Source organism: Salvelinus namaycush, chromosome 24, assembly GCF_016432855.1.
Source record: "Salvelinus namaycush isolate Seneca chromosome 24, SaNama_1.0, whole genome shotgun sequence".
In the NCBI taxonomy this organism is placed as follows: Eukaryota; Metazoa; Chordata; class Actinopteri; order Salmoniformes; family Salmonidae; genus Salvelinus; species Salvelinus namaycush.
Window position 1 is genome coordinate 14,774,137 of NC_052330.1, and position 13,719 is coordinate 14,787,855.

At 39.9% G+C, this 13,719-nt stretch overlaps 1 protein-coding gene across 1 annotated transcript; it reads right to left on the minus strand.

The window, feature by feature from the left end:
* Positions 1-31: 31 nt before the first annotated feature.
* On the minus strand, positions 32-13,298 carry LOC120019753 (cell surface glycoprotein 1-like). The gene is made up of 31 exons (XM_038963185.1): positions 13,257-13,298; positions 13,105-13,138; positions 11,406-11,548; positions 11,235-11,304; positions 10,963-11,114; positions 10,818-10,881; positions 10,549-10,622; positions 10,290-10,356; positions 9,616-9,758; positions 9,445-9,514; positions 9,174-9,325; positions 9,029-9,092; positions 8,760-8,833; positions 8,501-8,567; positions 7,827-7,969; positions 7,656-7,725; positions 7,385-7,536; positions 7,240-7,303; positions 6,971-7,044; positions 6,712-6,778; positions 6,309-6,506; positions 4,777-4,979; positions 4,509-4,575; positions 4,341-4,378; positions 4,090-4,105; positions 3,623-3,820; positions 3,320-3,522; positions 3,052-3,118; positions 2,884-2,921; positions 1,735-1,794; positions 32-1,608 (listed from the first exon to the last, which is right to left on the minus strand). The coding sequence occupies exons 1-31, from the start codon at positions 13,266-13,268 to the stop codon at positions 1,477-1,479; spliced, it is 2,976 nt and encodes a 991-aa protein (XP_038819113.1). The 5' UTR covers positions 13,269-13,298; the 3' UTR covers positions 32-1,476.
* Between the last annotated feature and the right edge of the window lie 421 nt (positions 13,299-13,719).

A 13,719-nucleotide genomic window follows, 5' to 3' on the forward strand; every position in this document is an offset into this window, starting at 1 on the left:
CTCCTTTATCTATTCATTTTTATTGGTTTCTTGCACAAAAGGTCATTATTGTCACAACAATACACCATTTTCTGACAAAGTAAAGGTCAAATACCATTACACAATGTTAATATTGATTGCTTCTTTTGTTTTTTTTAATACCGGTAAGTGGCTCATATATTAGGCATAGTAATGTTTAAGGCATGTCTTCAGGCATGTACAGTACATTATTTAAGTGATAAAGCCCGAGGGGGTGTGGTCTGTGGCCAATATACCACAGCTGATACTGCCTTCATAACCAAGTGGGAGGTGGGAATTTACCAGTGGATGCATTCACGTGCTTTGAACTCATTTAGAAACGGCGATTGGCTAATGGCCAACAAGCTGTGTAAACGATCAACTAAAAGTACAGCTATCATGCTTGTAAACAAATTATAGTTAAAGAAACATGTTACTATATAATTGTTATGAATTGTTTTGTTGTTGCATTTAACTGTTGAAAATGCTGTTATAGAGGTAATTTTCTTAATAGGCGATGTCAAAGGTCAGCATGTGGGAGAAGTGGGAGATCAGGTTGATGGACGAGTTTCCCACTAGTAATGACCAGTTGGAGGGCCGTTCAGGTGTATTTTTCCCAGTCGTATGTGGTAAATTCCAACTTGGTCACGAACACAGCATGAGGGCTGTTTTTATGCACAGAGCAAAGTGGAGTGCCTGGATACAGCCCTTAGCCGTGGTATATTGACCATATACCGCAAACACTCAAGGTGCTTTATTGCCATTATAAACTGGTTACCAACATAATTAGAACAGTAAACAAGTCATACCCGTGGTATATTGTCTGAGATACCAAAGCTTTCAACCAATCAGCATCCAGGACCCAGACTACCAGGTTTATAGGCAGCGCTCACGTGCTAGTCGGAACTAAGAAACTTGGACATTTTCAACTTGCTAACTGGTTGTACACGTGCCGCATTCAACCAGTTAGCAAAACAGACATTTCCGAGTTCCGACCAGCACGTGAACGCGGCACAAATGTCTCATATACGACAGCTTTTAGCTAATCTTCATCCAGGAGCCAAACTACCCCGTTTATACTGTTGAATATATTGTTTTGTTTTATCACAGGTATAACCATTTCAGTCATTATCAATATATAAATCATATTTTTAAGCACACATTTCTTGTTCTTGTTTGATGTTGTAGCCTAGGCCTACACATAAAGTAAATGGCTTGGAAAGAGCATATACCACTACATGTTATAGTAGGATAATTTCAGATGATTGAGATGCATGTGTCTATTCCCCCTAAAACAAATCTCACATAATGTAATATTCATCAGAAAATGTACTTCCTGCAATTGATTTCAGTCATAGACATTGGATGCATTACAAGAGGACCACACAATGTATGTGGTGCTCAGTGAAACATGTAAAGTATCAGAATCAATCAGAATTTATGCAATACTGTTCATACGCTTCTTTATTTTATACCTTTTCAATTGTATGATGGGTCCCCTGCCCTCTTATCTTGGATAAGGGGAGTGTTCCCATCCTCTGTAGGACATACTCTGGAGGGGAGAACACAGTAGCAGTAATTGTTGAGGAAAATACCACAACAGCTTGTCTCCTGAGAAGAGAATAACATACTGCATCTAAACTTCATTTGGAAAGAATTCAATATCTGTTTAGAGTAACACAAATATTTGATTTCTAGTTTATAACATGAAAAATATTATTTTATAATTATACATACACTTGAGGGTAGAAAACAGCAACAGTGGTTGTTGAGGAAAATGTCACAACAGCTTGTCTCCTGAGAAGAGAATAACATACTGCATCTCAACTTCATTTGGAAAGAATTCAACATCTGTTTAGTGCAACAAAAATAACTTGAAAAATATAATGTTCATATTACTAATAAACATACAAGTGTAGAGTGAATGTAGAATATAACAAAGGTAAAGTAAACTACTATTGGCTGTACAGTTTGCCTCTCCTGAGCCCTATTGGCTCCTGCTTCATTTTTAGTCTGAAAATATATACACTGCTCAAAAAAATAAAGGGAACACTTAAACAACACAATGTGCGCCCTTGTGGCCTGCTGGAGGTCATTTTGCAGGGCGCTGGCAGTGCACCTCCTTGCACAAAGGCGGAGGTAGCGGTCCTGCTGCTGGGTTGTTGCCTTCCTACGGCCTCCTCCACGTCTCCTGATGTACTGGCCTGTCTCCTGGTAGCGCCTCCATGCTCTGGACACTACGCTGACAGACACAGCAAACCTTTTTGCCACAGCTCGCATTGATGTGCCATCCTGGATGAACTGCACTACCTGAGCCACTTGTGTGGGTTGTAGACTCCGTCTCATGCTACCACTAGAGTGAGAGCACCGCCAGCATTCAAAAGTGACCAAAACATCAGCCAGGAAGCATAGGAACTGAGAAGTGGTCTGTGATCACCACCTGCAGAATCACTCCTTTTTTGGGGGTGTCTTGCTAATTGCCTATAATTTCCACCTTTTGTCTATTCCATTTGCACAACAGCATGTGAAATTTATTGTCAATCAGTGTTGCTTCCTAAGTGGACAGTTTGATTTCACAGAAGTGTGATTGACTTGGAGTTACATTGTGTTGTTTAAGTGTTCCCTTTATTTTTTTGAGCAGTGTATATATTAGTTTCTCTGGTGCATTATCTACAAAGTGATAGAGTACTGAATTAAAACACTTAAAATTGAGATTTTAAGCAGGCTTACTTGTCTAGAAAGGAGAGGTTGTTACTCATTCATCCAAAACAATGAATAATTTATTATAATTTATTAAAATACTAGTTTTAAACTATTACTATTATTAAAGACAATAGCACATTTAACAAGAAATGGAATGGACATAGCTGTAACCTTTATGCCAACCTGTTTAGGTTGGCTGGTAATCACAGAGTTCTTGGGACCTGGAGGACGTTTGTCAGCATCGTTAACAGCATATAAAAACAATAGAAAAAAACAGCAGTGAGTGAGCACTGAATGAAAATGCATAGAGTAAATAAAGTGTCAAAATGAATCCCCATATGCTGACTGTACCTTCAGGTGGATTTGAAGCAGCAGGGGGGATCTCTCCGGTCTTCTCTGGAGCAGCAGGCTTACTTGTCTAGAAAGGAGAGGTTGTAACTCATTCATCCAAAACAATTAATCATTTATTATAATTTACTAAAATACTCGTTTTAAATTATTACTATTATTAAAGACAATTGCACATTTAACAAGGAAATGTTTTTGGTGTCAAATCTCTGCTTTTGAATGTGCATTGTATTTAATAATAAGTTGTTTGCTGACAAGAATAAGAAACTACCTTTGGCTGCATTTCTGGCCTGGCCAGAATCTTTCTAATTGCTTCTTCATTGCGAGGACACTTCGGTAGTCCGTTGCTCTCATGGAAGAGACAGTCCACTGTGAGTATTACATCACCTCTGGTCACTAGTCTGCTACTGTTAGGTACAGTGTAGTCTGGATCAAAGGTGTGATGCAGCACTACCAGGATGACAGGTTTACCAGCTGTCAAGAGAGATGGGATAACTGTAACAATAATCACGTAAACATACCTGATTAATGAATCATTAACGTTTTGACAATGTTCTTCATGGATATTGGTTACCTGGAATCTGCTGCAGTGCTGCTTCAACATCAGTCCCAGCACGAGAGACGATGGGACAGAAAGCCAGGATGACATTACTCTCCTCTAGTGACATCACCTCAGTTAAGTGTCTTTTGGCAGCGAGACGATTAATTAATTCCTTATGAGACCCCAGAGTATTCCCAGTCACAACAGTGAAGAATTTGTCCATCGTCGACCCTATAGAGATACAGGAAATGTCTGAGGCAAACTAGAGAGGATTGTCAGATCTTTAAGCCCTGCTCACTCTGATCAACCCACAAGTATTCACTTCAGTGGATGAACCCTCAGCCTATTCCATGATAACCACTTTTAACATGGTTTCATGGATATTGATTACCTTGAAGGGAACACCCTGCTTGACAGTAGATAACCGTTTCAAAAGGCCCTATGACACATATTTATTGTGCAACATATTATATTAATGTTACATTTATAACAGTACTTACGTTTTGCATAGTCCTGCTGCAACAGAAAGAAAAGTTTAGTTTCCTTTTAAAAAATAATAGAAAAGACCCTGTGTTAATTGTTGGGGGGAAATATTAATTTCAAAAGTCCAACATAATTGCCATAAGCAGACTGTTATGTGTCATTCAATGTGATTTCTAATGTCTATGAGTTATGAGGTAACTCTATTAGTTATTAGACATCAACAGAATGCCTAGAAGAAAATGGACATAGCTGTAACCTTTATGCCAACCTGTTTAGGTTGGCTGGTAATCACAGAGTTCTTGGGACCTGGAGGACGTTTGTCAGCATCGTTAACAGCATATAAAAACAATAGAAAAAAACAGCAGTGAGTGAGCACTGAATGAAAATGCATAGAGTAAATAAAGTGTCAAAATGAATCCCCATATGCTGACTGTACCTTCAGGTGGATTTGAAGCAGCAGGGGGGATCTCTCCGGTCTTCTCTGGAGCAGCAGGCTTACTTGTCTAGAAAGGAGAGGTTGTAACTCATTCATCCAAAACAATTAATCATTTATTATAATTTACTAAAATACTCGTTTTAAATTATTACTATTATTAAAGACAATAGCACATTTAACAAGGAAATGTTTTTGGTGTCAAATCTCTGCTTTTGAATGTGCATTGTATTTAATAATAAGTTGTTTGCTGACAACAATAAGAAACTACCTTTGGCTGTATTTCTGGCCTGGCCAGAATCTTTCTAATTGCTTCTTCATTGCGAGGACACTTCGGTAGTCCGTTGCTCTCATGGAAGAGACAGTCCACTGTGAGTATTACATCACCTCTGGTCACTAGTCTGCTACTGTCAGGTACAGTGTAGTCTGGATCAAAGGTGTGATGCAGCACTACCAGGATGACAGGTTTACCAGCTGTCAAGAGAGATGGGATAACTGTAACAATAATCACGTAAACATTCAGTGGGGCAAAAAAAGTATTTAGTCAGCCACCAATTGTGCAAGTTCTCCCACTTAAAAAGATGAGACAGGCCTGTAATTTTCATCATAGGTACACTTCAACTATGACAGACAAAATGAGGAAAAAAAATCCAGAAAATCACATTGTAAGATTTTGAATGAATTTATTTGCAAATTATGGTGGAAAATAAGTATTTGGTCAATAACAAAAGTTTATCACAATACTTTGTTATATACCCTTTGTTGGCAATGACAGAGGTCAAACGTTTTCTGTAAGTCTTCACAAGGTTTTCACACACTGTTGCTGGTATTTTGGCCCATTCCTCCATGCAGATCTCCTCTAGAGCAGTGATGTTTTGGGGCTGTTGCTGGGCAACACGGACTTTCAACTCCCTCCAAAGATTCTATGGGGTTGAGATCTGGAGACTGGCTAGGCCACTCCAGGACCTTGAAATGCTTCTTACGAAGCCACTCCTTCGTTGCCCGGGTGGTGTGTTTGGGATCATTGTCATGCTGAAAGACCCAGCCACGTTTCATCTTCAATGCCCTTGCTGATGGTAGGCTTTGTTACTTTGGTCCCAGCTCTCTGCAGGTCATTCACTAGGTCCCCCCGTGTGGTTCTGGGATTTTTGCTCACCGTTCTTGTGATCATTTTGACCCCACGGGGTGAGATCTTGCGTGGAGCCCCAGATCGAGGGAGATTATCAGTGGTCTTGTATGTCTTCCATTTCCTAATAATTGCTCCCACAGTTGATTTCTTCAAACCAAGCTGCTTACCTATTGCAGATTCAGTCTTCCCAGCCTGGTGCAGGTCTACAATTTTGTTTCTGGTGTCCTTTGACAGCTCTTTGGTCTTGGCCATAGTGGAGTTTGGAGTGTGACTGTTTGAGGTTGTGGACAGGTGTCTTTTATACTGATAACAAGTTCAAACAGGTGCCATTAATACAGGTAACGAGTGGAGGACAGAGGAGCCTCTTAAAGAAGAAGTTACAGGTCTGTGAGATCCAGAAATCTTGCTTGTTTGTAGGTGACCAAATACTTATTTTCCACCATAATTTGCAAAGAAATTCATTAAAAATCCTACAATGTGATTTTCTGGATTTCTTTTTCTCATTTTGTCTGTCATAGTTGAAGTGTACCTATGATGAAAATTACAGGCCTCTCTCATCTTTTTAAGTGGGAGAACTTGCACAATTGGTGGCTGACTAAATACTTTTTTGCCCCACTGTACCTGATTAATGAATCATTAACGTTTTGACAATGTTCTTCATGGATATTGGTTACCTGGAATCTGCTGCAGTGCTGCTTCAACATCAGTCCCAGCACGAGAGACGATGGGACAGAAAGCCAGGATGACATCACTCTCCTCTAGTGACGTCACTTCAGTTAAGTGTCTTTTGGCAGCGAGACGATGAATTAATTCCTTATGAGACCCCAGAGTATTCCCAGTCACAACAGTGAAGAATTTGTCCATCGTCGACCCTATAGAGATACAGGAAATGTCTGAGTCAAACTAGAGAGGAATGTCAGATCTTTAAGCCCTGCTCACTCTAATCAACCCACAAGTTTTATATAGCAAAAACCAGCAGTGAGTGAGCACTGAAGGACAAGGAAACGCAGCATTTAGCAGGGATTGGATGACAATGAATAGCCTGAATAAAGTGTCCCTATTAATTCCTTTAGATACCTGCAGGTGTTTGTTCTGCAGCTGGGCGGGGCTGGTTGGTCATCTCTGGAGCAGTAGTCCTATTTTTCTAGAAAGGAGATGTTGAGACTTTATTGGTTCAGAACATTCTACATGTTTTCCTATGTCAAAGTCTAATGTGAAGGCACATTGTCAAAGACTTTATTACCTATGGAAAATCTGTTAATGATATAACTCCAATAGCAAACATCTATAGCACCTCTTAGAAAATGTTAATCATTAGCTGTAGCAGGTAACCTACCTCTTTAGTTTTGCTTTCATGTTCAACATTCTTGGGGGCTGGGGGATAGTTTCTATCTGCCTCGTTAGTCGCATCTAAAAACAATAGTTAGTAATCCGGAGTCTGTGGACCACTTGGTTTGCAAGAGAAAAAGTTACAATACATCATCTGGAATGTATCATTAATTGAAGTGACCATTGAACAGCAGGAAATCTTACTGGTTGTAGCTTTAATGGCAATGCAGAGCCTAAATAAAGTGTGTAAATGTATCCTCTACATGGTCACTGTACCTTCAAGTGTTGCAGCAGCTGGGGAGGGCTGACTAGTCTCTTCTGGAATAGTGGGCTTACTTGTCTAGAAAAAAGGTGATTTACTGGTTCGTAACATTCTTTAGAGAACTTTGATATGTTCTCATTCAGTATAGTTGATACCAACCTCTGTAGTTTTGCTTTGACGTTTTAAATCCATGGGGACTGGAGATTTGTTTTTGTCTTCTCTTGTACTATCTTGAACTCCAGTGTCTATATCTGCATGAAGCTGGTTTGGATCGTCACCTGTTGAGTCTCTGGCCTCCTTGATGACAGCATCTAACAAACAAATATCCCCATGTCTCCATCAGTGCATGATCTGATGGCAGTTTGAGTACTGATGAATCTCAGGAGGATTGGGCCCTTACAGTAAACAAGTCTCAACTCATAATGCTTACCTTCAGTTGCTTTAACAGCAGCTGGAGAGGGCTGGTTGGTTGGTTCTGAAGTAGTACTAGGCCTTTTTGGCTGAAAAAGAGAGGTTGATATTTTTGGTCATTCAAAGACAAATTCACAATAGGTTTGACATTAAGAACATCTCATATGTTATCTGTTGCACTTATTCATACCTCTTCTTTTTTGCTTTTTAGTTCAACATCCTTAGCCCCTGCTGGGGGAAGTTCATTTCTGTCTTCTCTTGCACTGTCCTGAATTTCAAGGTCTACATTTGCATGAGGTTGGCTTGGATCTTCGGCATTGTTGATGATAGCATCTAACAAAAACAAATATCCCAATACTTCATAATAAGGCAATGTGAAGGGAACACTGCTGCTACCTCAAACTCAAACCAAGGTACATGTATTGAGGAGCAAACTGAAGTCATGAGGAAAATCAGTAACTCTTGGAGGACGGTGGAAATTAATAAAGGTGCTTCTTTATTGTTAAAAGGCAAAACCAATGCATTCCACCATCTACCACAAGGGTTTTAAATTGACAGGCAGAATAATGGAGGGGTCTTTGGGGTTATGTTAATTAATTCCTTATGAGACCCCAGAGTATTCCCAGTCACAACAGTGAAGAATTTGTCCATCGTCGACCCTATAGAGATACAGGAAATGTCTGAGTCAAACTAGAGAGGAATGTCAGATCTTTAAGCCCTACTCACTCTAATCAACCCACAAGTTTTATATAGCAAAAACCAGCAGTGAGTGAGCACTGAAGGACAAGGAAACGCAGCATTTAGCAGGGATTGGATGACAATGAATAGCCTAAATAAAGTGTCCCTATTAATTCCTTTAGATACCTGCAGGTGTTTGTTCTGCAGCTGGGCGGGGCTGGTTGGTCATCTCTGGAGCAGTAGTCCTATTTTTCTAGAAAGGAGATGTTGAGACTTTATTGGTTCAGAACATTCTACATGTTTTCCTATGTCAAAGTCTAATGTGAAGGCACATTGTCAAAGACTTTATTACCTATGGAAAATCTGTTAATGATATAACTCCAATAGCAAACATCTATAGCACCTCTTAGAAAATGTTAATCATTAGCTGTAGCAGGTAACCTACCTCTTTAGTTTTGCTTTCATGTTCAACATTCTTGGGGGCTGGGGGATAGTTTCTATCTGCCTCGTTAGTCGCATCTAAAAACAATAGTTAGTAATCCGGAGTCTGTGGACCACTTGGTTTGCAAGAGAAAAAGTTACAATACATCATCTGGAATGTATCATTAATTGAAGTGACCATTGAACAGCAGGAAATCTTACTGGTTGTAGCTTTAATGACAATGCAGAGCCTAAATAAAGTGTGTAAATGTATCCTCTACATGGTCACTGTACCTTCAAGTGTTGCAGCAGCTGGGGAGGGCTGACTAGTCTCTTCTGGAATAGTGGGCTTACTTGTCTAGAAAAAAGGTGATTTACTGGTTCGTAACATTCTTTAGAGAACTTTGATATGTTCTCATTCAGTATAGTTGATACCAACCTCTGTAGTTTTGCTTTGACGTTTTAAATCCATGGGGACTGGAGATTTGTTTTTGTCTTCTCTTGTACTATCTTGAACTCCAGTGTCTATATCTGCATGAAGCTGGTTTGGATCGTCACCTGTTGAGTCTCTGGCCTCCTTGATGACAGCATCTAACAAACAAATATCCCCATGTCTCCATCAGTGCATGATCTGATGGCAGTTTGAGTACTGATGAATCTCAGGAGGATTGGGCCCTTACAGTAAACAAGTCTCAACTCATAATGCTTACCTTCAGTTGCTATAACAGCAGCTGGAGAGGGCTGGTTGGTTGGTTCTGAAGTAGTACTAGGCCTTTTTGGCTGAAAAAGAGAGGTTGATATTTTTGGTCATTCAAAGACAAATTCACAATAGGTTTGACATTAAGAACATCTCATATGTTATCTGTTGCACTTATTCATACCTCTTCTTTTTTGCTTTTTAGTTCAACATCCTTAGCCCCTGCTGGGGGAAGTTCATTTCTGTCTTCTCTTGCACTGTCCTGAATTTCAAGGTCTACATTTGCATGAGGTTGGCTTGGATCTTCGGCATTGTTGATGATAGCATCTAACAAAAACAAATATCCCAATACTTCATAATAAGGCAATGTGAAGGGAACACTGCTGCTACCTCAAACTCAAACCAAGGTACATGTATTGAGGAGCAAACTGAAGTCATGAGGAAAATCAGTAACTCTTGGAGGACGGTGGAAATTAATAAAGGTGCTTCTTTATTGTTAAAAGGCAAAACCAATGCATTTCACCATCTACCACATGGGTTTTAAATTTACAGGCAGAATAATGGAGGGGTCTTTGGGGTTATGTTAATTAATTCCTTATGAGACCCCAGAGTATTCCCAGTCACAACAGTGAAGAATTTGTCCATCGTCGACCCTATAGAGATACAGGAAATGTCTGAGTCAAACTAGAGAGGAATGTCAGATCTTTAAGCCCTGCTCACTCTGATCAACCCACAAGTTTTATATAGCAAAAACCAGCAGTGAGCGAGCACTGAAGGACAAGGAAACGCAGCATTTAGCAGGGATTGGATGACAATGAATAGCCTAAATAAAGTGTCCCTATTAATTCCTTTAGATACCTGCAGGTGTTTGTGCTGCAGCTGGGCGGGGCTGGTTGGTCATCTCTGGAGCAGTAGTCCTATTTTTCTAGAAAGGAGATGTTGAGACTTTATTGGTTCAGAACATTCTACATGTTTTCCTATGTCAAAGTCTAATGTGAAGGCACATTGTCAAAGACTTTATTACCTATGGAAAATCTGTTAATGATATAACTCCAATAGCAAACATCTATAGCACCTCTTAGAAAATGTTAATCATTAGCTGTAGCAGGTAACCTACCTCTTTAGTTTTGCTTTCATGTTCAACATTCTTGGGGGCTGGGGGATAGTTTCTATCTGCCTCGTTAGTCGCATCTAAAATCAATAGTTAGTAATCTGGAGTCTGTGGACCACTTGGTTTGCAAGAGAAAAAGTTACAATACATCATCTGGAATGTATCATTAATTGAAGTGACCATTGAACAGCAGGAAATCTTACTGGTTGTAGCTTTAATGACAATGCAGAGCCTAAATAAAGTGTGTAAATGTATCCTCTACATGGTCACTGTACCTTCAAGTGTTGCAGCAGCTGGGGAGGGCTGACTAGTCTCTTCTGGAATAGTGGGCTTACTTGTCTAGAAAAAAGGTGATTTACTGGTTCGTAACATTCTTTAGAGAACTTTGATATGTTCTCATTCAGTATAGTTGATACCAACCTCTGTAGTTTTGCTTTGACGTTTTAAATCCATGGGGACTGGAGATTTGTTTTTGTCTTCTCTTGTACTATCTTGAACTCCAGTGTCTATATCTGCATGAAGCTGGTTTGGATCGTCACCTGTTGAGTCTCTGGCCTCCTTGATGACAGCATCTAACAAACAAATATCCCCATGTCTCCATCAGTGCATGATCTGATGGCAGTTTGAGTACTGATGAATCTCAGGAAGATTTAGGCCTTCACAGTAAACAAGTCTCAACTCATAATGCTTACCTTCAGTTGCTTTAACAGCAGCTGGAGAGGGCTGGTTGGTTGGTTCTGAAGTAGTACTAGGCCTTTTTGGCTGAAAAAGAGAGGTTGATATTTTTGGTCATTCAAAGACAAATTCACAATAGGTTTGACATTAAGAACATCTCATATGTTATCTGTTGCACTTATTCATACCTCTTCTTTTTTGCTTTTTAGTTCAACATCCTTAGCCCCTGCTGGGGGAAGTTCATTTCTGTCTTCTCTTGCACTGTCCTGAATTTCAAGGTCTACATTTGCATGAGGTTGGCTTGGATCTTCGGCATTGTTGATGATAGCATCTAACAAAAACAAATATCCCAATACTTCATAATAAGGCAATGTGAAGGGAACACTGCTGCTACCTCAAACTCAAACCAAGGTACATGTATTGAGGAGCAAACTGAAGTCATGAGGAAAATCAGTAACTCTTGGAGGAGGGTGGAAATTAATAAAGGTGCTTCTTTATTGTTAAAAGGCAAAACCAATGCATTTCACCATCTACCACAAGGGTTTTAAATTTACAGGCAGAATAATGGAGGGGTCTTTGGGGTTATGTTTGGACGTTGTAGGAGCACGTCAGAGAAGGAAGACAGAGAACACGCTTGTTTGACATTGAAAAGTGTAGCGGTAGCTTTTGATAAAGAATAACATCAAGACGAAGCAGCTGCGTTAAAAGTGGGATGCACTGTTGAGCGCTACATCCCGAGGGGTTCGTCCTGATTGTGAGATTGTGACAGCAAATTAAATGACGTCCCTTGAGAAAGCAAGAACAAGATATATGTCAGGAGAAGTGCAGTATTATCATAACGAGACGTACACCTGGAATACGGAGGAGGAATGGAGGGAAGAAAGATGGTGAGGTCTAATATGGTGAGGCAGAGGAGGTCTAACAGGCTGACTACACTGCTTGTGTCGCATGTGCGAGCCTTGCAAAATACATTTCGATTTCTATATTATTAAATTATTGCACCCACACTGCTCACGCGCACCAACGAGCGTCTGCGTTGCCAACGGCTAAAATTGAAGTCAGTTCTATTTCTGACGCAGATCGCGCTGCAAGTCCTTCCTCTCCCATCTCCTCATTGGTTTATAGAAGCAGGTACCCACGTGCCATCTCCTCATTGGTTATACCCACGTGGGTGACTGAAATACGAACGTTAATGCACCTAATTTATGAAAGTTGCCAATCGCAATATTAAGTCAAGAGAAGAAAAAGCCTAGAAGGAGGAGAGATGACTAGAAACGATTCGGTTGACCGCTTTATGTGTGGATTAATTGTCGGAGTAGAGGGCCTTGTGCATTTCAGGTAAAATAACAACTCAATGTTTATATCCCAGGACAAATTAGCTAGCAACAGCAGGCTAGCTAAATAGGACAAATTAGCTAGCAAGTGCACGCTAGCTAGCTAAATTGCCATAAAGGTTTAACGCTTTTTGACCTGTCCCCAAATTAATGTAATTGGTTCAGAGTTTGTTTTGATTATTTTAACCTGCATGTCCAGATTGTGTCTGGTGTGGGGGTACAAATGGCGCATGCAGGCGCACGCGCGCGTCAGGTTTGGTCAGCATGTAATGGTAAGTCTGCCACTGCTGCCACGTTAATTCTCCTAACCTGCTACTTTAGTCATTATAACCTGCTATCTAAACAAACCACAAGTGCCAACAAACCATCAGTATCACCACATTGGCCACCCATTTTTAAATGGCATATAAAATCCATCTGTAAATTCCTGTGGAAGGCTATGTGCTGAAACACTTTTATCAACATCCACTATCCTCCAAGTGTTTCTGGATTTCCTCTTTGCATTAATAAGGTAAGATTGTGAAGGTGTCACATGCATAGTCCTTTAGCTTACCTTGGGGTGCATCTGCATGTGGCAGATAGTTTACCTCGGAAAGAGAAATACATTGGTCTACTTTAAGTGCTGGTTCGAAACATTATTCAAAGTTAACATTTATCTTGTTATTATTAATGATATACTGTATACATTTTTTGTCCTATTCTTACCTTGTTGTTCATTTTCAATTTTAGTTGACGCTGCAGAGCCTCACAAAGATCATCTGATGTTCAATGTAATACGAAAGCAGATGCGTGAGAACACAAGCAAGACACTCAATTTACAGTTTGTCCTATACAGTGTGCACTACCGCAGAACATCAAGGTGCATACTGCACTTCTAAATGCTGCCAATGTCAATGAGCCCACCAAGATAGACAAACCAATAACAATTTAGCATTGCATTCATGAAAAGAGATTCAATGATAGAACGAACCTGCTTCTGCACCGTGTCTGTCGCAGCATCTACTTTCACTCTTGAAATATTCTCTGAACTCACTGAATTCTTATAATAAGAAAGTGAAACTAAAGGGTCAGTATATCACGTGGATTTACATTATACTAATCCAGCAGACCTTCTATAAAAAAGTATAAGTCCATACTGCTTCTGATAAAACAGATTGTTTTATGTTGC